Raw genomic sequence first — 24857 nt, 5'->3', positions numbered from 1 at the left:
CACTCTGTGGGAGCGTACTGGCCGGTGGGAGGCTATTGGTGGCAGAAGGCGGTCTCGTAAGTACCCCGGCCCTAAGCCATGGAGCGCTTTAAAGGTGGTCACCAACACCTTGAAGCGCACCCGGAAGACCACCGGGAGCCAGTGCAGCTCGCGCAGGAGAGGTGTCACGTGGGAGCGCCTCGTTGCCCCCAAAATCCCCCGCGCGGCCGCGTTCTGGACCAGCTGGAGCCTCCGGGTGCACCCCAGGGGGAGCCCCATGTAGAGAGCGTTGCAGTAGTCCAGGCGGGAAGTGACGAGTGCCTGAGTGACTGTGCGTAGGGAGTCCCGATCTAGAAAGGGGCGCAACTGGCGTATCAGGCGGACCTGATAAAAAGCCCCCCTGGCCACGGCCGCCAAATGATCTTCTAACGACAGCCGTGCATCCAGGAGGACGCCCAAGTTACGAGCCCTCTCCGTGGGGGCGAGTGATTCGCCCCCAATAGCCAGCGATGGTGTCAGCTGGCTATATCGGGACGCCACAGCCACTCGGTCTTGGAGGGGTTGAGTTGGAGCCTGTTTCTCCCCATCCAGGCCCGCACGGCCTCCAGGCACTGGGACATCACTTTAAGGGCATCATTGGGGTGGCTTGGGGTGGAGATGTACAGCTGGGTGTCATCAGCGTACTGATGGAACTCCACCCCGAAGCCACGGATGATCTCACCCAGTGGCTTTACATAAATGTTGAACAGAAGGGGCGAGAGGACCGACCCTTGTGGCACCCCACAAGCAAGGTGCCTCGGGGTCGACCGCTGCCCCCCTGTCAACACAGATTGCGACCGGTCAGAGAGGTAGGAGGAGAACCACCGCAAAACGGTGCCTCCCACCCCCAACCCCGCCAACCGGTGCAACATGATACCATGGTCGATGGTATCAAAAGCCGCTGAGAGGTCTAACAGGACCAGGATAGAGGAGCAACCCCTATCCCGGGCCCTCCAGAGATCATCCACCAATGCGACCAATGCCGTTTCCGTGCTGTGCCCAGGCCGGAAGCCGGACTGGAGCGGGTCTAGATAGACAGCTTCATCCAGGTACCGGGGAAGCTGTTGCGCCCCCACACTCTCAACAACCTTCGCAATGAAGCGAAGGTTGGAGACTGGACGATAGTTAGCCAAAACAGCCGGATCCAGAGAAGGCTTGTTGAGGAGGGGCCTCACCACCGCTTCTTTCAAAGCGGCCGGCAGGACCCCCTCACCCAAAGAAGCGTTAACAATCTTCTGGAGCCAGCCTCGTGTCACCTCCCGGGAAGCCAGTACCAACCAGGAGGGACACGGGTCCAATAAACATGTGGTCGCGTTCAGCCGTCCCAGGACCCTGTCCATGTCCTCGGGAGCCACAGGATCGAACTCCCCCCAGATAACACTCTCAAGACCTGTCTCAGTCATCCCGTCTGGACATACCCAGTCAGAGGCCAGCCCTTCCCGAATCTGAGCGATTTTGTCATACAGATACTGCACAAAATCCTCAGCTCGACCCTGCAAGGGGTCATCCTGCACTTCCAGATGGAGGAGGGAGCGGGTCACCCTAAACAGGGCGGCTGGGCGATTATCTGATGACGCGATAAGAGCGGCAAAATAGCTAGTTTTCGCCGCTTTTATCGCCACTAGGTAGGTCTTAATATGAGACCTCACCAGTGTTCGGTCAGGTTCGGAGCGGCTGGTCCTCCAACTACTCTCCAGGCGTCTTTTCCGGCGCTTCATCTCCCTAAGCTCCTCGGAAAACCAAGGAGCTAGGTGAGTTCGGTGCCGGGTCAGAGGCCGCAAAGGCACGACTCGGTCCAAGGCCCCGGCAGCCGCACTATCCCAGGCGGCCACCAGGTCTTCAGCCGAGTCATGAGCCAGAATCTCAGGAAATGGCCCAAGCTCCATCTGGAACCTATCAGGGTCCATCAGGCGCCTGGGGCGGAACCACCTGGTCGGTCCCGCCTCCCTGCGGCAGGGTGCAGCGGTTAGAAAGTCCAGTCGAAGGAGCGAGTGGTCAGACCATGACAAGGGTTCGATGGCTATACCCCCTATATCGAGGCCACTCAACCACTGACCAGAGACAAAAACTAAGTCCAGAGTGTGTCCTCCTGTGTGAGTGGGGTCATGAATTAACTGAGTAAGGTCCATGGCCGTCATGGAAGCCATGAACTCTCGAGCCACCTCAGACGTCTCACCGATAGATGGCAGGTTGAAATCCCCCATGATGGCAAGTCTGGGGGTGTCCACCGCCACCTCGGCTATAACGTTAAGGAGCTCGGGCAGGGCCGTTGCCACGTGGCAGGGAGCCAGGTACGTGACCAACAGGCCCATCTGTACTCCACGACCCCACTTCACAAAGAGGGACTCACATCCGGCTATCTGTGGAACAGTGGTCTCCCTTGGATCCAGACCTTCCTTTATAATAACCGCCACACCCCCGCCCCTGCCCTGAGCCCTCGGCTGATGAAATGCACGGAAGCCGGGTGGGCATATATCCACGAGGGGGACTCCCCCCTCCTGGCCCAACCAGGTCTCCGTAATGCCCGCCAGGTCCGCCTCCCCCTCCTGAATAAGATCGTGAATGAGGGGGGCTTTATTAACAACGGACCTGGCGTTGCACAACATCAGCCGGAGGCTCTGGCCCTGAGAATCTGGACAACCTGGGGAACAAGAAAAGCATTGGGGACCGGAATGCGCAATCGCTCTGAGATAGCGAGTGCGCATTCCCCGCACATGATATGGTCCCCAGCTTCTGCCATATCTGCCCCTCCCACTCACTATGCTGATGAAACAGCCCTCTTCAAATCGAACTCCAACCCCCTCCCCGACCTCCGGTTCTACGTCCCTAATGTCGCAGCCCTTCGCTAAGGCTGGTCTTGAACCCGGTGGATTTCCCCCAGAACCCACCCTAATCCCCCCCGAGCCCCTTAAAATTTTTGTTAAAAACTCACTAAAAAACCCACTTAAAAAACCCCTCAAACTCTTCTTAGCCGCATGCCATCTCTCGGGGCTCCAACGCCCGTCATCAAGATAGGCCCTCGATAACGAAGAGGGCCAGACCTGCGAGAGGGGGGCAAACCTTCCACTCTAAGCATCTGTGGACCGGATAGAAAGTCTGAGAGTTTACCTGCCATGACCGGATTTTGGAGACCCTCTTTCCAAGCCTCATCATGGTTGGTCGCCCTCCTGATCCATGCATTGCATATAAAGCGTGTGCCACAGCATGAATGGCATGGTAGATATTGTAACTTTTTCCCGTCATGGTTGTTTCGAAGATGTAAGAAGGTACGTTTTGTAATTTTTCCTTTCCCGAGCATGGTTTTTTCCCCTTTTGAGAGATCTTTCCTGGTTTCTGGACTGCGCAATCAAAGACCTTTCCCCACCATAGTGGCAGAAAAATATCCCCTTGTGGGTTGAAAGGGTCCAAAGTCAGAAGGAAATGGGCGAATTCCGAGAAATGACTGGTGTGGTCCCTAATATGCAAAGCCCCATGGAATTGCTTTACAATTTTCAGTGTCTCTTCGTATTCCATCTCACTGAGTTTCCAAAGGGAAGTTAAGATCCAAACTTTTTGAAATGTCGTCTTTTGAAATTCTTGATAAACATTCACAGCCATTGCAACATTTTCAACACCTTTGGAATCTCCGAACAGAATTATCACTTCAGCTTTAAGCCAACTGTTGAAAATACGAATGAAATGTCTGACTGTAACCATCATTTCCTCAGATTTGAATATTTCAGTGAAGGCCAGGCAGATCTCCTTCTCCTTCAGCATTGATCTGTCCCCGTACCCACACACACACCCACACAGCCAGTCGAGGGTTAAGGAAACACTTTGGAACGCACCCAGGTCTTATCTCCGACTTGGCAGCGATAGACACACCGTCTGCCAAGGGTCTTTATTTTCACAAACAGACAGATAAGATACGAACGTTCAAGAAAGTCCAAACAGAAATAATATTCCTCCCAGCAGTTCCGGATGAGGCTTTAGTGACTGTCCAAGGTTTTGCTTTGTTCGTCACAAAAGATCCTTGACCACCACCCTCTATTATATAGTCTCTGGGGTGTGGTCTCTGGGGTGTGGTCCAGTGACTCAGTTCTAATCCCTAGCATGCCTCCCCAGCTGCTGCAAACGTTTATCACGCCTTCGGAGGCGTGCGTCCAGGAATGATGTTTCATTATCACTTTGATTGGAATCAGCTGTCTCCTCTCCCTCGACCGGCACTTGAGACAATGCCAGAGGGGAGGGGCCTGGAGAGGGAGGCCTGGCTGACTCCTCTTCCTCATGCTCGGAGCACAGTCGTAGGGTCGGTGCGGGGGCAAGCGGTCCGCCTCCTTCTCGCTGAACACGTCGGCGAAGGGCGTCAGCTCCGGAGGCAAGGAGACGTTTGGGGCAGAGACGTCCTGGCCGGCGCAGGTGTGGCGAAGGTGGTCGACACACTGCAGGCTCGGGAACGAGATGGCGTTTCTCGACCACGCCACCTGAGGGTCGTGCGCCCGAAGCCAGGCCATCCCCAGGACCAAGGGAAAGTGCAGATCCGCCATTACGTAAAACTGGATCGCCTCCTCGTGGTTTCCAATGGCGAGGCACAAGGGCTGGGTAGCGGTTTTGATGGGTCCCGCCACGAGTTCCCGCCCATCTATAGTTTCGACCCTCAACGGAGGGTCCACTGGAACCAAGGGGACTTTGTAATGGGCCACAAAGGCCTGGTCCATAAAGTTCGTGGTGGCCCCCGAGTCCACCAGCGCGTGCGCCTGCAGCCCCTCCGACCGGTTAGCCAACAACACCCGGGTGTTCAAAATCAGGTGCCGAGGGGGCTCACAGTCCACAGCCGCCGACTCCGGCGGGGCATGGTCACGTGCCTGACCCAGAGTTTCCCCTAGGCCAGGCCTGGCCCGTTTCCCGGCTGGTCGCGTCGAGACTCCGGAACAGGCTTGAGCGGTCCACTCCGCTTCCCGGGACACGAGGCAGCAAAATGTCCCGCCTCGCCGCAATAGAGGCACAACCCCCCTTGACGTCTCCGCATCTGCTCCTGGGCCGTCAGTTGAGGTCTGGCTGCTCCGAGCTCCATGGGCTCCTCAGCCGTCGCCACAAAACGCTGTGCGGTCCGGAGCGCTGTCGGTGCGAAACGCGTGGGTGCCGACGCTGTCGGTGGTTCCGGAAGAGCCCGACGGGGCCGTCGCCGTTGCAGGCGGGCGTCGATGCGCAGGCATTGGGTCACCAGCACGTCGAGGGTCGGTGGCGCCTCCACACGAACCAGCTCATCCTGCATCTCGTCGGAAAGGCCGTCCTGGAAAGCGTCCATCAGCGCCACCTCATTCCAAGCCGAATCCTGGCCTAGCAGTCGGAACTCTGCAATATAGTCCTGCAGGGGGCGCTTGCCTTGGCGGAGGTCCTTGATGCGCCTCGCTGCCGTCTGCACCCGGAGGGGGTCCTCAAACATGGTGCGCAGGTGTTGTAAAAAGCCCTGAAAGTCCAGGAGCAAGGGGCTATCTTGCAACAACAGGGGCATGGCCCATCGGGCGGCAGTGCCAGAGAGGGAGCTGATAACAAATGCCACCCAAGCCCGGTCATCCGGAAAATCCTCCGGCCTCATCGCCATAAACAGTTGGCATTGTCCCAAGAAGGCCGGAAACATCTCCTGCTGCCCAGAAAACCGATCTGGCACATTCACTGGGCATCTCGGACGGGGAGGGGGAGGAGGGGGAGCTGCAGGAGCATTTCCCAAAGCAAGTTGGGCAGTTAGCTGTGCTACTTGCTGTTGCAGAAGCTGATTGGCCTCCAGCATCTGCTGTATCTGCTGCTGCAGCTGTTGGTCCATCGTGGGTTAACGATGGAGTATGGGGTGACGAACAAGATGATCTGTCCCCGTACCCACACACACACCCACACAGCCAGTCGAGGGTTAAGGAAACACTTTGGAACGCACCCAGGTCTTATCTCCGACTTGGCAGCGATAGACACACCGTCTGCCAAGGGTCTTTATTTTCACAAACAGACAGATAAGATACGAACGTTCAAGAAAGTCCAAACAGAAATAATATTCCTCCCAGCAGTTCCGGACGAGGCTTTAGTGACTGTCCAAGGTTTTGCTTTGTTCGTCACAAAAGATCCTTGACCACCACCCTCTATTATATAGTCTCTGGGGTGTGGTCTCTGGGGTGTGGTCCAGTGACTCAGTTCTAATCCCTAGCATGCCTCCCCAGCTGCTGCAAACGTTTATCACGCCTTCGGAGGCGTGCGTCCAGGAATGATGTTTCATTATCACTTTGATTGGAATCAGCTGTCTCCTCTCCCTCGACCGGCACTTGAGACAATGCCAGAGGGGAGGGGCCTGGAGAGGGAGGCCTGGCTGACTCCTCTTCCTCATGCTCGGAGCTTTCTTCCTCCGATGGGACAGGCTCAGAGGGCGGGGCCACAACAAGCATTGGCACCAGAGATGAGATGAAATGTTCTCCATACTCACTGTCAGAGGCAATAAGCCCAACCCAGTTCCATTGGAAATAGAGAAGAAGTTGGACTAAACCCTCACATTCGGGAAATTCCTTGGGATTAATCCGGAAGAAGGAAGGATAAACTCTTCTGTCTCCCTGAGGGAACTCAAAGCCAACACCAAGCTGGAGAAAGTGAGAATCCTCTTTAAGAGACAAAGTATAGTTTTATGGTGACTTTAGGGGCCCCCATTGTGTGGCTTATTGTCCCACCAGTCAGATTTACTCATTGTGAGTGGCAATCTACGTCTTCCTCCCTTCTTAGGAACAGCCACCGGTTACCTCTTTTGCCTGTTTTGTCATAGATCAGAAGTCAAGGGAACAAACCATCAACTCATAAAGAGAGTTTGAGAGGGTGAAGAATGCTAGGAACAAATTCCTTTTGGCACGTACAGCATTTCAGAATTATCTGCTTCTTTGGACTCATAGAAAACATATCTTGAGACATTAAATATAAAATTGAATTCATTGGATTCTCTCAGTCTCACACTCCTGATGTACCCTTCCCCAAAAGACCTTTGCTTTTGTCATTGGGTCTTGTAACAGTAACAGAGTTGGAAGGGACCTTGGAGGTCATCTAGTCCAACCCCCTGCTCACGCAGGAGACCTATACTAGGGATTCGAACCGCCGAACTGCCAACATTTCTGATCAGCATCTTAGCCACTGAGCCACCTAGCCAGGCTGGTTTTTGTGTGCATTTCTGTTGTTTGTCTACTCCATAACTTCAACCAAAGGAGTCTCCTTACCTGTGGGACCTTGAAGATGCTGAAGATGGAGGCGATGAGCCTTGAGGATTTGGGGTCGAGACCTCCAATGACAGAGAGCAGAGGGTCCTGCGTGTCACATTTGTAGCCTGGAACCATTCGGTCTCGGGTGGAGAGCAGGGCGAGGCTGAGTAAGGAAATCTTCGTCTCAATCTGGTAATTTTCATAGATGTGGAAGCCAAGGGTGATGTTGGGCAGGAGAACCAGATCCTTGTTGACCTGTCTGACTGCAAAGACCAAGGCCTTGAAGTGCTGGTAATTCTTGGGTATTAATCTAGAGTGAGAAAAGCATTGGGGACCCTTAGAGGAAAGCTCATGAATTCTGGAAGAGTTTGCCTTCCCTTTGTTCTTCTTCTTCTTCATGAAACTAATCATGGAGAGAAGCAACTTAGAACTAGGGAGGAATTTCCAAGATCATGTGAAGTGTTAATATCACTCTGTAATGCCTTGGTAAGGCCACACTTGGAATATTGCATTCAGTTTTGGTCACCACGATGTAAGAAAGATGTGGAGACTCTAGAAAGAGTGCAGAGAAGAGCCACAAAGAGGATTAGGGGACTGGAGGCTAAAACATATGAAGAACAGTTGCAGGAACTGGGTATGTCTAGTTTAATGAAGAGAAGGACTAGGGAAGACAAAATAGTAGTCTTCCAATATCTCAGAGGCTGCCCCAAAGAAGAGGGAGTCAAGCTATTCTCCAAAGCACCTGAAGGTAGGACAAGAAGCAATGGGTGGAAACTAATCAAGGAGAGAAGCAATTTAGAACTAAGGAGAAATTTCCTGATAGTTAGAACAATTAATCAGTGGAACAACTTACCTCCAGAAGTTGTGAATGCTCCAACCCTGGAAGTTTTTAAGAAGATGTTGGATAACCATTTGTCTGAAGTGGTGTAGGGTTTCCTGCCTAAGCAGGGGGTTGGAGTAGAAGACCTCCAAGGTCCCTTCCAACTCTGCTATTCTAAATTTGAAAAGTGTTGTGAGAAAGGAGAAAAGCTCTCCACACCATGGACCATTTTAAACCCTTCTATGGCTCCTCCCTTCTTCTCTTCCCTCCAGTGGCTGCAATCCTTCCCCATTGCTCTTCTAGCAGCCTAATCCATTTGGTTGAGCAGATGCTTCTGGTCTGATCACCATTGCTGAGCACCAGACTCCAGTGGGAAAGTCAAAGCATCGATTTACTTCTGGTCATTATTCACAAGAAATGCTGATTTTATTTTTGGTTTTTTACAGTAGACCTCTCTGGAAAGGACAGAATATTTCTTTGAGTTTCTCTCCGAATTAATATTAATATCTCAAAATCTTTCCTAAGCCAGCTCGGTTTGTTACATGTTGTTCCTCCTCACTTTATATAAACTTTCATCATCTTTCTGATCAAGAGTTCTGAACGATTGTGGAGTACGTCCCTTCGTGAATAACACTGATTGCAAAACTGAATTTTTACCCCACACTCTAAAAGGGCTGAATTCTGAGTTTTCCGACTTTTGACTTTCAGTCCAAATTAATATTATTCATAATTCATAAGTGTATTTGTCAAGCATATATAAGATAACAGGTAAAAGTATAAGCATAATTTGAATACATGAAAAGAGTAAGTAAAAAGGAATATTTATTTATTATTTATTTGTTTTATTTATTAAATTTATATACCGCCCTATTCCTAAGGGACTCAGGGCGGTGAACAGCGAACGATAAAAATACATGTAATACAAACGTTAATAATAATAAAAAAAACCAATTAAAATATACTAAACATTCTGGTCCTAGATAATTCAAGACATCCCAGTTTAAAATAAAATCAAAAAGTAATATAAAGGGAAAGTTAGGCCAGGCCGGCCTGCTGAAACAGGAATGTTTTGAGGGCACGGCGGAAATATTAGGACAGGGACGGTAGGGACGCTGGTGCACATTATTATAAATTATTGATTTATTATAATAAATCTCTTCTCTAGACATGGCTTCTAGTGTGTCGTCTCTCCTTAAATTTCGTTGCTTATCATCTTCCTGATGAAGAAGTTCTGGAACGTTTGATAATTCCATCCAATCTACGAGCCTGGTTCTTTATTAAGAAAAACAGAAAGATTTCAACTACACTCTGGCATTGCAAATATCACTCGAGCAACTATTCAGAAATGTGTCCCTAAATCCAAAGCAAAGCAAACAATGATTTACATCTTTCCCCTCTGGGTGAAACTTACGAAGTATAAACAGGAAGCCGTAATGGGTCGTTTTGAAAGTCTGGTTTCCTGAAAGGAACAAAGGTTTGCAGATGCAGATTCCCACCAATAATGAGATCACCATGCCTGTAATAGTATCTGTGAATGCTGGGATGTTTCTTCAAGACACAAGTAGTCTGTATCCTCTTAGCAGTAACTGGAGGCAGGGGCCAGAAGAGCAGCAGCAGGAGGAGGAGGAGGAGAGGCAGCCCAGCCATTCTTAGAATAGAGTAACAGAGTTGGAAGGGACCTTGGAGGTCTTCTAGTCCAACCCCCTGCTTAGGCAGGAAACCTTCCCTCTTCTCACCTTCCCTCCTAGATCAGAACTCAAGGTTTATGGAGAAGCTGAGTGGCAGGTAGCACTTCGAATCTCAGCACAGCTTCAGCAGAAAAGAGACAGGCCGTGCCATCTGGATGTCTCCAGGGCAACTTTATTCCAGCCATGCTTTTTCCTACCTGTGCTCGGACTCTAACCAAAGAGAGAACTGAGGGCAGCTGAGTCTCACCAAAAAAAGTAGCTAGTCCTTTGCAAGATACGGTAAGCTGACATGTCCTTTCCCCTCCCCTTGGAATAGCCAGAGCATATTTTTTAACACAGATTTTCTTTTGGAAGTATTTTGTGGGTAATTCCCACAAGGGGATACACTCAGAATTATACTTTATTATGATAATTGCAAGGGAAAGCAACTGTCCTATCCACTTAGCACTGGATTTGGTTTGCACACCAGAAGGGGAAAAAACATCTTTGTGTCTCTTGTTGTGAATCCACAGTTCGTACAGATTTTGGAGTCAAGGTGAAGTTGGGTGTTTGACCTCCACGACCTCCATACACAAAATGGAGTTTGGCCTGTGCCATACATGGAATCAGGATGAAGGACCCAAAGCAAACAACCCAAATGTCAACTCACGAAGATTTCCTGACCTGCTCCTGAGTTGCCATAGGCAGTGGGATGGGGAATCGAGCCTTGCAGCTGCATCGAGGAATTTACACCTCAAGTCAAAACAAAGCATATCCTAGCCGGCCAAAGTTAAGGCCATCTCCTAATAAACAGCTGGATTTTTCTTGAAACTTTGCTTGAGGCTCCTGTAGTGGGACCTAACCTGACACCGGACTCACTGCAGTGATTTATTAGAAAGTACTTAATGCAAAGATCTCCACCAAAAGAATAATGGGAGACACACCCCTGCAGATTAAATGCACTCCTATTTATGCATTTCAGAAAGGAGGCCACAAATGATGCTTGGATACATATTCCTAAGAAATGACATCATAGCTCTCAGGCAGAGGTGGGTTTCAGCAGGTTCTGACCAGTTCTGGAGAACCGGAGGCGGAAATTTTGAGTAGTTCGGAGAACTGGTAGTAAAAATTCTGACTGGCCCCGCCCCCATCTATTCTCTGCCTCCCGAGTCCCAGCTGATCAGGAGGGAATGGAGATTTTACAGTATCCTTCCCCTGCCATGCCCACCAAGCCACTCCCACCAAGCCACACCCACAGAACTGGTAGTAAAAAATTTTGAAACCCACCACTGCTCTCAGGTGACTTCCTGTCCTTCTGTTACTGTCTTCCAGGAAGAACTGTTATCTTAATAGAAACAAACCTCTCAGTTATGTTGCCACAGAAATGTTGATAAAGCTTAAGTGAGAAGTAGGCATTTCAAGGTTGCCCCAATTTGCACACATTCCCTCCATCTTTCAATTTTCCTAACATCTACATGTTCTCCATACACAAGATGCAATTTGGCTTATGCCATAGTTTTTTAATATAGTATGAATGCTAATGGGTTATGGTGGCACGTGACAAACAAGTTGTACAATAGAAAGCGCTAGCAGTAACACCAAACCTTCGATGGGATAAATGATTTAGAATAGAATAGATTAGAATAACAGAGTTGGAAGGGACTGTAGGAAGTTAGCACTCACCCCCCCTCTAAAAGAATGAAATATTCTGGGAAATATTAAAAAGGCAGAATGTTATATTTCCCTGGATGAGAAAAGGAGAAACATATTTTTAAAGACAATGAAGCTTCCTGCAGCTCCCTGCCTCCCCCTCAGCTCCAGGGTGATGGGATTAAGACATGGCTCTCACGACATGATAGGATTAGCCCTCTACCCATCTCACCACATGGCACCTGGGAAGATTACATCACCCAGCAAGGCTCAACCAAGCCTGGGACATAATCAGCCCACAGTTAGCTAAGACCCCCACCCCCTGGGAGTCTGACAGCCAATCAGAGCACATTTCTTACACAGGAACAGGAAGGAAGTTCAAAGCCCAACAGAGGGTATAAATCTCTCTCTATCTCTCTCTCTCTCTGTTTCCAGTGTCTTTCTCCCCCCCTTGGAACTGAACCCAGATGGACATTTCTTCCAACAGAACCTTGGAGGTCATCTAGTCCAACCCCCTGCCCAACTGGAGACCGTACACCATTTCTGACACCTGGATGTCAGTCTGTTAGAAATAGAATAACAGAGTTGGAAGGGACCTTGGAGGTCTTCTAGTCCAACCCCCTGGCCAGGCAGGAAAGGCCTCCAGTTCTGGGGCACCCACAATCTCCAAAGGCAATTTGTTCCACTGGTTCATTGTTCTCACTGTTTAATTGTTCCATTCAACTTCCTTCTTCATAACAATTGCCAAAAATATTAAGAATAGCAGGAGTAGGGAATATCCATCAATATCCATTTCACGTGATCTTATTCATTAATCTCAGGGGCTGCCACAAAGAAGAGGGAGTCAAACTATTCTTCAAAGCACCTGAGGGTAGAAGAAGAAGCAATGGGAGGAAACTAATCCAGGAGAGAAGCAATATAGAACTAAGGAGAAATTTCCTGACAGTTAGAACAATTAATCAGTGGAACCACTTCCCTCCAGAGGTTCTGAATGCTCCAACACTGGAAGTTTTTAAGAAGATGTTGGATAACCATTTGTCTGAAGTGGTGTAGGGTTTCCTGCCTGGGCAGGGGGTTGGACTAGAAGATCTCCAAGGTCCCTTCCAACTCTGCTATTCTATTCTATTCTATTCTATTCTATTCTATTCTATTCTATTCTATTCTATTCTATTCTATTCTATTCTATTCTATTCTATTCTATTATTCTAATAATTTTTCTCTGGTAAATTAATAAAGAATAAAACAATGTAGTTCATTTAATTAAAAAAAACCTCTAATAATCAATTGAAACAAAAAGTCAGTAGGGAATTCAGCAAAGCCTCGGGAACCAATGGAAAGGAACAAGCTTAAAAATGCTGATAGTGAAACAAACCCAACTGTAAGATCTTGCCTCTCCAAACTCCCCAAGAAAGCAGGACTCTTGAAGTTGTCCCCAAAGGAGCTTTTATTGAAAGGCTTGTGATAGCAAGAGGTCTAGGCAGGAACTAATTTTCCCACTTAAAAACAGCAATTTAAAGCAGTGCAAACAAAACCCCTCCCACAGCACAGCACTGCAGGAAACAGAAACTTCCTGTAGAGATCCCTCCAATCTTCCTCCCTCCCACCAGAATGCCAGCCTCCCAATAGAAAGATATGGGACCTGACACCGACATATTCTTAAATATGCTTTTGATTAAAATTAATTGTGAGATGTAAATGCCTTATTCCCTAATGTGTAAATAATGTATATATGGGACATCGGGGGTTAACTTATTCTTTGGTTCCTAATGTATTCATAATTCACCACTCCCATTCTTGGCTCCACCCCTTGTATATATAAGGAGCCACCTTCACCATTTTCCTTGCTTCTATCTGTGAATATTCAGTGAATATAGAATGCCTGTTATAATTAAAGAGAAATATATTTAAACCTCTAACTCTTATTATCATTATTGAGTCTGATCCTGAAAATATTGCAACAATCTGGTAGCAGAGGATGGTTAATTGACTCAATAAATACTTAAAGATGTCTAAGAAAGATAGGCCCAACACCAGGGCCTACAGCAAAGAAATAGAAACTGAACAAGAAATAATCAACGAATCCACAAACGCGATTTCGAGAGAATCCGAAGAATACACCACTGAAGAAGAAGAACTAATAAATGAAAATAATGACCAGGAGGAAATCGAAATAGAAAATAACGAACTCAGGTCAGAGATATTAAAACTATTAAAAAGCCAGAAGAATGATGAAAGCCTCATCGCGAATCTCCAAGAAATGCTGAAAAACAGCGGAGCAGCGAGAGAGAAAAACATTGCTAAAGAGAAACCCAAAGACCAAAAAACTGTGAGTGATATGACTACAGAGAAAGTCGTTATGAAAAAGAAAAGATGTGATCCCGCGCGAAATTTTGAATGGCAGCCATCTTGGTTCCAACAAGCCTCCAAAGTGAGCAAAGCAGAGCCAATCAAAATGCTCAGTTCAAAATTTCTGGCGCGAAAAACGTTATCAGACAACGAAAGCGAAAAGGAAGATTCAAACTCTTCAGAAGAACCAGAATCAGAAAGCGAAGACGACTTAACGAAATCCCAAGTAAAGTCAGCAATGAAGACGCTTTTTGCTGCATTTGGGCCAAAATTAAAAATTTCCAAAGCGACAACGAAGAAGCTAGAGAACAAGCCGATACCTCAAGACCTGCACGCTCCCATCCTGACTTCGAGAGCGACGACGCCCGAGCCCAGAGAGCCATGTCGATTCCGCCCTACACCGCAGACCGGATCAAGTACCAACGCACACAAAAGAAAGAAAAGAGCAGTCGCCGCCATCAAAACTCCTAAAACCGAGCCAGAAACCGACTCGTCTGAAGAGGAGCGGAGCGAGCGAGCTGCAATGGAGAGAACCTTCCACGACGACGCCAAAGAAGAAATGAGCAACGTGCATGTGCGAAACTACGTAGACGGTCCGGAAAGACTTGAACTGGCCAGAGAACCGCGCAGACTCGTTGCGAGCATCCCCATGCCGTTTTGCAATTTCCTGCACTTGCGAGACCACGGACTACCTCAGGTTGTAAGTAATGGACAAAATAATGTGGGAAACTTACCCAGTGACTTCCCAAAACTTAGAGTTGATGGCATTAATTTGCAAGAATGGTATCAACAGCTCCAGATTGTCTTTATGAAAGAAAATTTACTATTCTTTATCACTAGTCCTCCAAGAAGACCTTGGACTTTAAAAATAGATTGTTTACATCATAGAGCATTTTTCTTAATAATATCTAGCGTGTCTCCTGCAATGTATCATAGCATCAAACCAAACCTAACTGTTTCAGAAATAATTCAATGCATGTTTAATCTGTTTCACAGCGATAGTGTAGCTACCACTACAAGAATGTCTAAGGATTTCTTTTCTTCCAGAGTAAAACCAGGGGTTTCCATAAGTGAGCATTTGATATCTCTAAACAAAATAAGAGCTGAGCTGCATTTGAGGGGGGAAGTGATTACAGATCAAACAATGAAAAGTGTTATTATCAATTCACTTGATTCATCATGGGATAGTTTTATGTCACACTTAGACACCATCAATCTAGGATATTTATCCATAGAAAGTCTATCTAACAAATTGATAGCAGAAGACAATTCAAGAAAAAATCGTTCCAACAATCACACAGAACACAAATCTTTTAGGAAGGTAGCTTTCCAGGAAAAATACAATGAAGCTTTTAAATGCCATAATTGTGGGTCCAGGGAACACAATAGAAGAGACTGTCCCAAAATCTCAAAGGAGAGACATAGGTCAGAGTATAGGAGCAAATACAATTATAGACAGTCTTCCACAGATAGACATAAATATAGAAGCCCACCAAATTACAGAGATAGTAGAGGGGGTAGAGAAAATTCAAAAGAGAGAAAATCTGGTTCACTGAATGGACTAAATAAACAAGACAGCACTAAAACACAACAAAATGAGAACAATAATTGGCTTATTGATTCTGGGGCAACCAACCACACCACTAATAACAAAAATATATTGTCTTCATTTACAGAAGATAAATTTGTAATAAAGGTAGCTAATCAAGAAAAGGTTCAAGTATTAGGCAGAGGAAATGTGACCTTGCCTGGCCTAGGAAAAATAGAGGGGGTATTGTTAATTCCAGAAATACCTCATAACATACTAAGTGCCATAAAACTAAGCAGAGATTCTGACATCAATATAGTTTTCTCAAAGGGGAAAGCAACTTTAGAGAAGGACAAAACAAATGTAGGCACTGTGATGATTAAAGGAGGCCTACCCTATCTAATAACAAAAGAAAGATGGTTACATAACATTGATTCAAATATGGAAGATTGTATTGAGGCAGATGATGAAAATGTTAGTAACAGTGACAATGATGAATGTAAAATATCTCATGATCACGCAAATACACACAATGAGAAGAAACCAAGAATAGGTAAACCAATTCATGATGAGTGTGCTCACATCTTGCATAGGAAGTTAGGACATGCAAGTTTTCCTGTAGTACAAAAAATGACTGAACACGCAGAAGGTGTCAAAATAAAAAATTGTGAAAATTATTTGGAATGCTCAGTATGTAAATCCACTAAACTAAAAACTAGTCCCAGACCAAAAAAATCCAACAGATCAACTAACAAAATTTTTGACTTAGTACATATGGACCTAGTTGGTCCATTAACTCCATCAATCACTTATAGAAAACGTTACTTCCTAACAATAGTAGACGATTACAGTCGCTATGGTTTTGTTTACACATTAAAACGCAAGGATGAAACCTTTCAGAAATTTAAGGAATTCTACAAACGCATAGAAACACAACATAATATCAGAATAAAACAAATTATGACAGATAGGGGATGTGAATTCATGTCTAAAGAATTCTCCCAATGGTTAAAGGATAGAGGAATGCTACATTTCACGTCTAGTCCATTTTCTGCGTTCCAAAACGGGATTGCAGAGAGAAAGAATTCCACACTACAAACCATGATTAGGTGCACATTAGAGGATGCTGGTTTAGGCAAACAATTTTGGTCAGAGGCCTTACATTATTCAAATTACACTCAAAATAGAACCTGGTCCAGTATTGTGAATAAAACACCATATGAGGTGATGTATAATAGGAAACCCAAATTAGCACACATGCACATATTTGGAGTCACTGCAGACGTACACATACCTAAGCAGTTGAGAAGAAAGGGAGAAAACGTATCCAGAAGATTAAGATTTATGGGATATGAAACTGGCACCAAAGGGTACAGATTCATTGATAATAATAACAAATTTATAGTCTCCAGAACAGCTGTGTTCCATGAACAGGCCAATTGGTCTAAATTACATCTTAATGAAATATTTCCAAATAAATGCAAAGATACAAAATCTTGTGAGGAAGGGACAATAGAAAATCAAAATATCAACAAAAATAAAAACAAAACCAAAACTTGGACAAATAGTCAGCACAAAATAAAGACAGACACATTAACAAAAAAGGAAGCAAGATATTTGCATGATAACCATAGCAAACCCGAAAGAGCTATTAGAAACAATAGAAATCAAGTACCAAATAAATACAGAGATTACATAATGCATATGGATGGTGAACAAATGACACCTAATACATATGAGGAAGTATTAAAACTCCCTCGTGAAGAAAAGGAAAAATGGGAACTAGCTATGAAAAAAGAGATGGAAAGTTTGCAAGGATTAAATGTGTTTACACCTGCGATTGCACCTAAAGATAAAACGATTATAGGTACCAGGTGGATTTATAAAATTAAGAATCTAGAAGGAGGCAATACTCTATACAAAGCTAGATTGGTTGCACAAGGTTATGCACAAAAATATCCGGAGGATTACACTGACACATACTCCCCCACAGTGAGAACAGAGAGTGTTAAAACAGCTCTAGTAGTGGCATCTGCACTCAATCTTGATGTATTTCAATATGACATACAGACTGCGTATTTACACGCAAAACTAGATAAGGAAATATATGTAAGAGCACCACACAGTCAATACACTAATAAGAATGAAATTTGGCTATTGAACAAGAGTCTATACGGATTAAAGCAATCTGGCAAAAGATGGTACGATTGCTTGGTAAAAGTACTTAAGACCATGGATTTCAACGCTACCACTGCTGATAACTGTTTCTTTGTAAAAAAGAGTGATGATCATATTGAATTTGTATTAATTTATGTAGATGATATTTTATATATAGGAAAACACAAGGAGAGAAGAGAAACCTTTGTAAATAAGCTAAACGAACATTTCTCGTTGAAATCTCTAGGTAAAGTAAACAAATACCTTGGTGTACAAATTAACAAAACTAGAAGGGGATTCAAACTTACTCAGAAAGATAAAATCATTGAACTTCTGAACAAATGCAATTTAAACAATGCCAAACCCTGTGACACTCCTATGCAAACTGATTTCCTTAGAAACACTGATGAATCTTCCCCTGAATTCAAGGATAATACATTTTATAGATCAGTCATAGGTTCACTTCTTTATATATCTAATTGGACCAGGCCAGATATTGCATTACCACTCAACTTATTGTCAAGATATGTTAGCAAACCAACAATGTATCATTGGGAAGCAGTCAAAAGAATTCTAAGATATCTGAAAAGTACATTAGACTTTTGCTTAGTATTAGAACCTAGTAATGGTAAAGAACCAAAACTTACATGTTACGCAGATGCGGATTGGGCTGGAGATATATCATGCAGAAAGAGCACTTCTGGTTATATTTTTCTATTAAATGACTGTCCAGTTTACTGGTACACTGGTAAACAAGAACTGGTAGCCACTTCGACCACAGAAGCGGAATATGTTTGTTTGTCCAAAGCTGCAAATAACCTTGTATGGTTTAATGATTTGATTTCAGATGTTTGGAAAAAACCTGTTTTGCCTTTTGTTATGCATGAAGATAATAAAGCAGCCATTGAAATATCCAGATCCGATGCCATTGGACAAAGGTCCAGGCATATAGATATAAAATTTAAGCATGTGAGACAATTGTCTCAAGATGGATTTATCAAAGCAGTGCATTGTGATACCTCTGAACAATTAGCTGACATATTGACGAAGCCTTTACCTTCTAAACAGCACAAATATTTAACATCAAAATTATATGTCTTATATTGTCCTGAATCTGAATGTAATTGGTGTTGTATAGCGAACCGGCATTTAGAGGGGGATTTGTGAGATGTAAATGCCTTATTCCCTAATGTGTAAATAATGTATATATGGGACATCGGGGGTTAACTTATTCTTTGGTTCCTAATGTATTCATAATTCACCACTCCCATTCTTGGCTCCACCCCTTGTATATATAAGGAGCCACCTTCACCATTTTCCTTGCTTCTATCTGTGAATATTCAGTGAATATAGAATGCCTGTTATAATTAAAGAGAAATATATTTAAACCTCTAACTCTTATTATCATTATTGAGTCTGATCCTGAAAATATTGCAACATTAATAAAGTGAGAAACTGTCATTTTGGAAACTAATATCCAAGGATATAATGTCATTGTTTATTATCAAATTGATCTTTGGATCTTTGGGACAACTAACATTAATGAAAAAAATTGGGTATTCATTGCAGATTAACAGACACTCTGTGATTACTCACATCACTTGATTTCCAATTGTTTAATGGAAAAGGTCATCTCTCCGTTCCTTACTTTTTTTATAAATAAGATCAAATTGAAAAATATCCCAAATCAAAATAAAGTATCCCTATCCCTGCATAAAGGCATTTTAATGGGTTTTTATGTTGTGATTTTAAATGTTGTAAACCAGCTGGAGTTACCTGTGTGGAAATTAGGTGGCAATATAAATTGTTTCATAAATAAATAATATGATCAGAGAACCTTGTGCCTCATTATATTTTCCCTACAATTCAGATTGGGTTTAAATAGGATAATATAACATTTGGGGAGAAAGATGCAAGCCAAGAGACCAGCCCCAGAGGCCAAGATGGAGAAGATCTCCACGGCCACCATGGACTTCCCTTTGGTGCTCAGGTAGGTGGGGAGGAAGGAGATCCAAACACTGCAAAAGATCAGCATGCTGAAAGTAATGAATTTGGCTTCATTAAAGCTGTCAGGCAATTTCCTAGCCAGAAAGACCACCGTGAAACAGACAAGGGCCAGGAAACTCAAGTAGGCGAGGACAGCATAAAACATCAAAGCTGAGCCTTCATTACATTCCAAGATGGCCTCTCCTACCAAGGAGTGGAAGTCCATGTTGGAAAATGGGGGAGAGGTTACCAGCCAGGTGGCACAAAGAACTGCTTGTACCAGGGGACAGGCTAAGACAATGGAAGTGGTGAGTGGTTTTCCTAAGAGTTTCTTAGTCCTGTTCCCTGGTTTGGTGGCCATGAAGGCCAGAACCACCATGACAGTTTTTGCCAAGACAGAGGAAACTGCGAGGGAAAAGAGAATGGCAAAGGTAGTTTGTCGGAAGAGACAGGTGAGCTTCCCGGGTCGACCAATGAAGAGGAAGGAGCAGAGGAAGCAGAGCAGGAGGGAGACCAGGAGGATGTAGGTGAGATCTCGGTTGTTGGCCTTGACAATCGGTGTTTCATGATGCGTAAGGAAAATCACCAGGACTGCAGATGTGGTCACAGATAGAGAAAGAGTGAGAGACGCTAAAGAGTATCCAAGGGTGTTATTATAATCCATTATTATTATTATTATGTTTATTATTATTATTATGTGTTATCATAATCCATTATTATAAATTATTATGTTATTATAATCCATTAATTATAATATATAATTATATTATATTATATAATATAAGTATTATATTCTTAGCGCAGGCATTAACTGGGACTGATAATGGTGTTAACAAGAACCTTTATTAGTTAATTATTATTAATTAACTACTATTAATCTTCTCATCATTCCCATCACCCATCTCCTTCCACTTATGACTGTATGACTGTAACTTTGTTGCTTGTATCCTTACAATTTATATTGAGTGTTTCCTAATATGATTTGATTTCTTATTTGTACCCAATGACTATCATTAAGTGTTGTACCTTATGATTCTCGATGAACGTAACTTTTCTTTTATGTACACTGAGAGCATATGCACCAAGAAATGCACACTTGGCCAATACAAAATTCTATTTGATTCTATTCTATTAGTTACCACCCGTTGCTTCTTGTCCTACCCTCAAGGTGCTTTGGAGAATAGCTTGACTCCCTCTTCTTTGTGGCAACTCCTGAGATATTGGAAGACTGCTATCATGTCCCCCCTAGTCCTTCTTCTCATCAAACTAGACATGCCCACTTCCTGCAACCATTCTTCATATGTTTTAGCCTCCAGTCCCCTAAATTGTTTCCTTATGCCTCAATGGCAGGGTTGAAATGTGAAATTAATCAAATAAAGAGATTGAGCCCACTCCCTCCTTTCCAAGGTGCCTCAGTGCGGCTTCCCAGTTTGAGGTCTGGTATCATCTACATGCCGATGATACTCAATTGCACAAATGTTGATGGACCAAACAATGCAATCAATTTTTTTGGTCCTCGTGCTTGAAGAATAAGTATAAAAGAGGCAATAGGGTTACAGCATGTGTGAAGGCAAAGGTTTTTCCTTTCAGGTTTCCTTTGGGCAGTAGATGACTTCTTTATTCTTGAGTACAGTTTTTCTGAATAGTCAAAAGTTAGCAATTCTCACACCAATCCAGCTGTGCGGGAAGAAGGAGCTGATTAACCCCATAGCTGTCAATGTTTTTCGACCTTCTTCATTGTTGAAGTGCTAGAAAGTCAAAGTTCTATATCAGGGAGGAGATGCATGAATTGAAAAGTTCCAACTTCAGGTGGTCAGTTTCACTATGGACACAGGAGACCTTTGGCCATCTGGGCTAATAGAAAAGGGTTCGTGGTTTTGGGTGCTTCTCTCCTTACTCTGAAGCTTGCTTCTGGTCAGTGTGGGTTGGAGGAGAGAAACTGAGCCAAAATCCTTGGTTGTTTTTCTTTTTTAAAAAAATGGTTTATTGGTAATAAACCAATACAGGTTTATTATAATGTAAAATACAGCAAAAATAAAGATTAAAAATGGGGGGTCGGAGAGACTGGAGGATGGGGAAAAAAACCAGGAGAAAGAAAAGTTGTAACACTCAGTAAACTGCTAATACATTTATGGCTTCTCAATGGCCTTCAGCATCATTGACCCTGGTAGCCTTTTCCATCAGCTGAATGAAACGGGAGTGGGCAGCAGTGCATTGTGCTGGTTCCTTTCCCTTCCTACCAGTCCTTGGCCCCTAATAAGTGGGGTGTCTCAGGAAGATTCTCAGTCATCCAGGTAAACCCGTGAACCTGCAGATCCTACAGCACCTCTGAAGAGGTCTTGATCCTCCTGAGGACCGATGCAAGAGCAGCATTAAAAAATGGGGGGGCAGGTTAGAAGTGGAGGCCACATGTAACGACCCATCCAGGGGAAAAGATTTGGGAGCCACTACTCTGAATGAGACTCTGCCTGTATAAGTCATTGCCAAACCCTTATATATGCTTTGCTAGTATCCCATACATTTTGCAATGATGTATCTTCTTTTCTATTTTCTTTAAAGAAAAAAGTCAATTCTTTTTCCATCAATTGTATAAAGTCTTCCTCATTTAATAAACTTTGATTTAGTGTCCATCTCGTTCTTTTTCTCTGTCCTTTCCATATCGTCATTATTGGATTGTGGGCTGCCCATTTATTTGCTTCTATATCAATGTTATCTATCTTAGATATTAAATCTAGTGACATCCACATCATATCTATTCTAGACCATGACATATGTCTATTTGAATAAAATGTATATTGTTTCTCCTTTAAATTTCTTTTCCTCCGCGCATCCTGCTGGCTTAGTTCATCTATCATTATACAGGAAAAAGAAATAAACAGAATAGACAAGCTCAAGAGAATTTAGAGGAGAAATATAAGAAGTTAGAGAAAGAACTGCACAAGTTAAAAAATCCAAAAACCTACAGGATTTGACAAAACATAAATGGAATTTAATAGAAAATGAAGATTTGGCCAGGAAAATAAAAGCATCAAAACATATTTTTTTTGAAAACGCAGATAAACCAGGAAGATGGTTAGCATATTGGATGAAGAAGGAAAAAGAAGGGAAATTGATAAGCCAATTATCAGCCCAAAAGGGAAATGAGGAAAAGAAAAAAATAATTGAGGAATACTATAAGAAACTGTATAAAACAAAAACAGATACCAGAAGGAAAAGTAGAACAATATTTGGTAAAAGTAAAGACTCCTAAAATACTAGAAAAATTTAAAAAAGCACTGGAAGAAAGAATATCAATGATGGAATTGATGGAGGGAATTAAAAAACAGAAAAATGGAAAAGCCCCAGGACCAGATGGGACACCAGCAGAATTATATAAAAAGCTACAGGATGTTTTAAACGATATACTGCTACCACTATTTAATGACCTATTAATAGAAGCCAAGGTACCAAATTCATGGATGGGGGCATACATAACCCTTATACCAAAAGAAGAAACAGACTTACAACAAATAAAGAATTATAGACCAATTTCACTTTTAAATGCAGACTATAAAATATTTGCATCAATTATGGTGGAAAGATTGAAAAGGTTGTTAAATGAATTTATACACTTAGATCAAAATGGTTTCCTGTCTAAAAGACAAATTAGAGATAATATAAGAATTATACTGGGTACATTGGAATATTATGAGGCACATCCAGAGAAACGAATGGCATTGTTATTCCTAGACTCACAGAAAGCGTTTGACAATGTGAATTGGCAATTTATGATCCTACAATTACAAAAGATAGATTTTGGGGATAGATTTATTAATATGATTAAGACTATATATAAAGACCAATCATCAAAAGTAATAATGAATGGTGAAATGACAGAGAAAGTAGATATAAGAAAAGGAAGTAGACAAGGATGTCCATTATCTCCAGATAAATGAGGGAGATAATAGAAGGGTAAATGACGGAGAGAATAAAAAAGAAATAGAAAACTAGATGATACCAGAGAAAAATTGAAAAACAGGGTGGGGGAGGGGAAGAAGAGTATAAGAATAATGTGCAATTATGATGATAATATTGATAGAGAGAATAAATTTGAAAAGAAATTGAAAGAAAGTATATATGATTAGAATATAGGAACTGCTCAGATACCAAACAAGAAGAATTTTATATAACAAAGAAGATAGAAAGGAGAGGGGAGGAGAGGGGAGGAAGAGGAGAGGGAGTGAGAGGAAAGGAAGGAAGGGAAAAGCAGAGGAAGGAAGGACAGGGGACAGGACTAGGAGAGAAGGTCAGAAGGGGGAAAGAAGAGAGGAGTGGGGGAAAGGGAGGGGAAGAAGGGAGGGAGGAGAGGAGGAAGGAGAAAGTAGGAGAGGAGAGGAGCTTGGGAAGGAAAAGAAAGGAGGAGAAGAAGAAGAAGGCTTGTTGTGAAAAGAGGGAAGAAAAGGTAGAAGAGCAACTCTGAATGTAATTAAAATGACTTATTTTAATGCTTTCTTTAAGGAAAATATATACATATATGATTAATTATGTATAAGAAAATGTACACTTTATATTATATGTATAAAAAAAAATAAAACTGAAAAAGCTTTTCCCCCCCCCCAAAAAGAAGACTCTGCCTACTCACCGAATGAGTTACTCTGATTAGGGAGGACGTAGGTGGGATTCCTCCAACCAACTTGCATAATCCAAGCTACTTGGATTAAGCAGTGAAATGCTTCAAGCCAAACAGAAAAGAGGTCCAGTTGCCATGACTCAATTTGCGGACATTATGTTGGATGGCAGAGGATTCGGCATTCTCTCCTTTTCTTTTTAACATCTACTGGAAGCTTCTGTGGGGTGAGCTATCGTCAGCTCCTGGTTGTACTCATCCATAGATCTCTGGTCCTTCAGTCCACAACAATGGTGTGAGTTCAGACAATGCTGTTGATATTGTGCCTCATTGCCTGGAGACTTTGGTGGTATAGAGGTTCCAGTCTCAGTTATACATGCCCTGGTCATCTCCTGAATGGATTATTGTAATTCTGCCCTTGAAGAGAATTGGGAAGTTCCAATGGATGCAAAGTACATTAAACAATTCGGAGGTTCTAGTCCTGCTGGATCCTGCAACATTATCCTGGGACACGTACATTTGCCTTCATAGAGTCCATCTCCCCTCGGTTTTATTTATATTGGTGTTTAACGTTGTGTTAATTGTTTCAACTGTTTCCTTTATTCTTTCTTTTATTGTGCATTGTTCGCAGTCACGTATCTGAGGTCTAACAAATAGAAAGCAGATCTATCTAACAAATAGAAAACAGCAGGTGAAGCTAGGGAAAATAAAAATGCACAAGGATCTTTGGAAAATATGAAACAGCATCATTTCCACACAGCAAATACAATCCCTCTAGTAAATAGGGAACTGGAGTGAGCAGTGAGCCTGCAGTATTGCATTCTAACCACTGCTCCATCATGGCTCTTGGTAGCTTGTAAAGCTACAGTTTGTTAAA

At 43.6% G+C, this 24857-nt stretch overlaps 1 protein-coding gene across 1 annotated transcript in view; it reads right to left on the bottom strand.

Annotated features, from left to right (window-relative positions):
• LOC139313926 (vomeronasal type-2 receptor 26-like) overlaps nucleotides 1-24857 on the bottom strand; it is a 42878-nt gene that overhangs the window by 16620 nt on the left and 1401 nt on the right. Inside the window, exons 2-3 of the mRNA XM_070939415.1 lie at nucleotides 9452-9626; nucleotides 7239-7530 (exon numbers count right to left, since the gene is read on the bottom strand). Coding sequence (XP_070795516.1) covers nucleotides 7239-7530; nucleotides 9452-9626 — 467 coding nt within the window. The remainder of the gene's footprint in view (nucleotides 1-7238; nucleotides 7531-9451; nucleotides 9627-24857) is intronic.

This window comes from Pituophis catenifer, unplaced genomic scaffold (assembly GCF_029215685.1).
Source record: "Pituophis catenifer annectens isolate HBS135680 unplaced genomic scaffold, rPitCat1.0.hap2 SCAF_1, whole genome shotgun sequence".
In the NCBI taxonomy this organism is placed as follows: domain Eukaryota; kingdom Metazoa; phylum Chordata; class Lepidosauria; order Squamata; family Colubridae; genus Pituophis; species Pituophis catenifer.
Note: the sequence above shows the minus strand (reverse complement) of the source record. Positions and strands in the feature narration are given on the sequence as shown.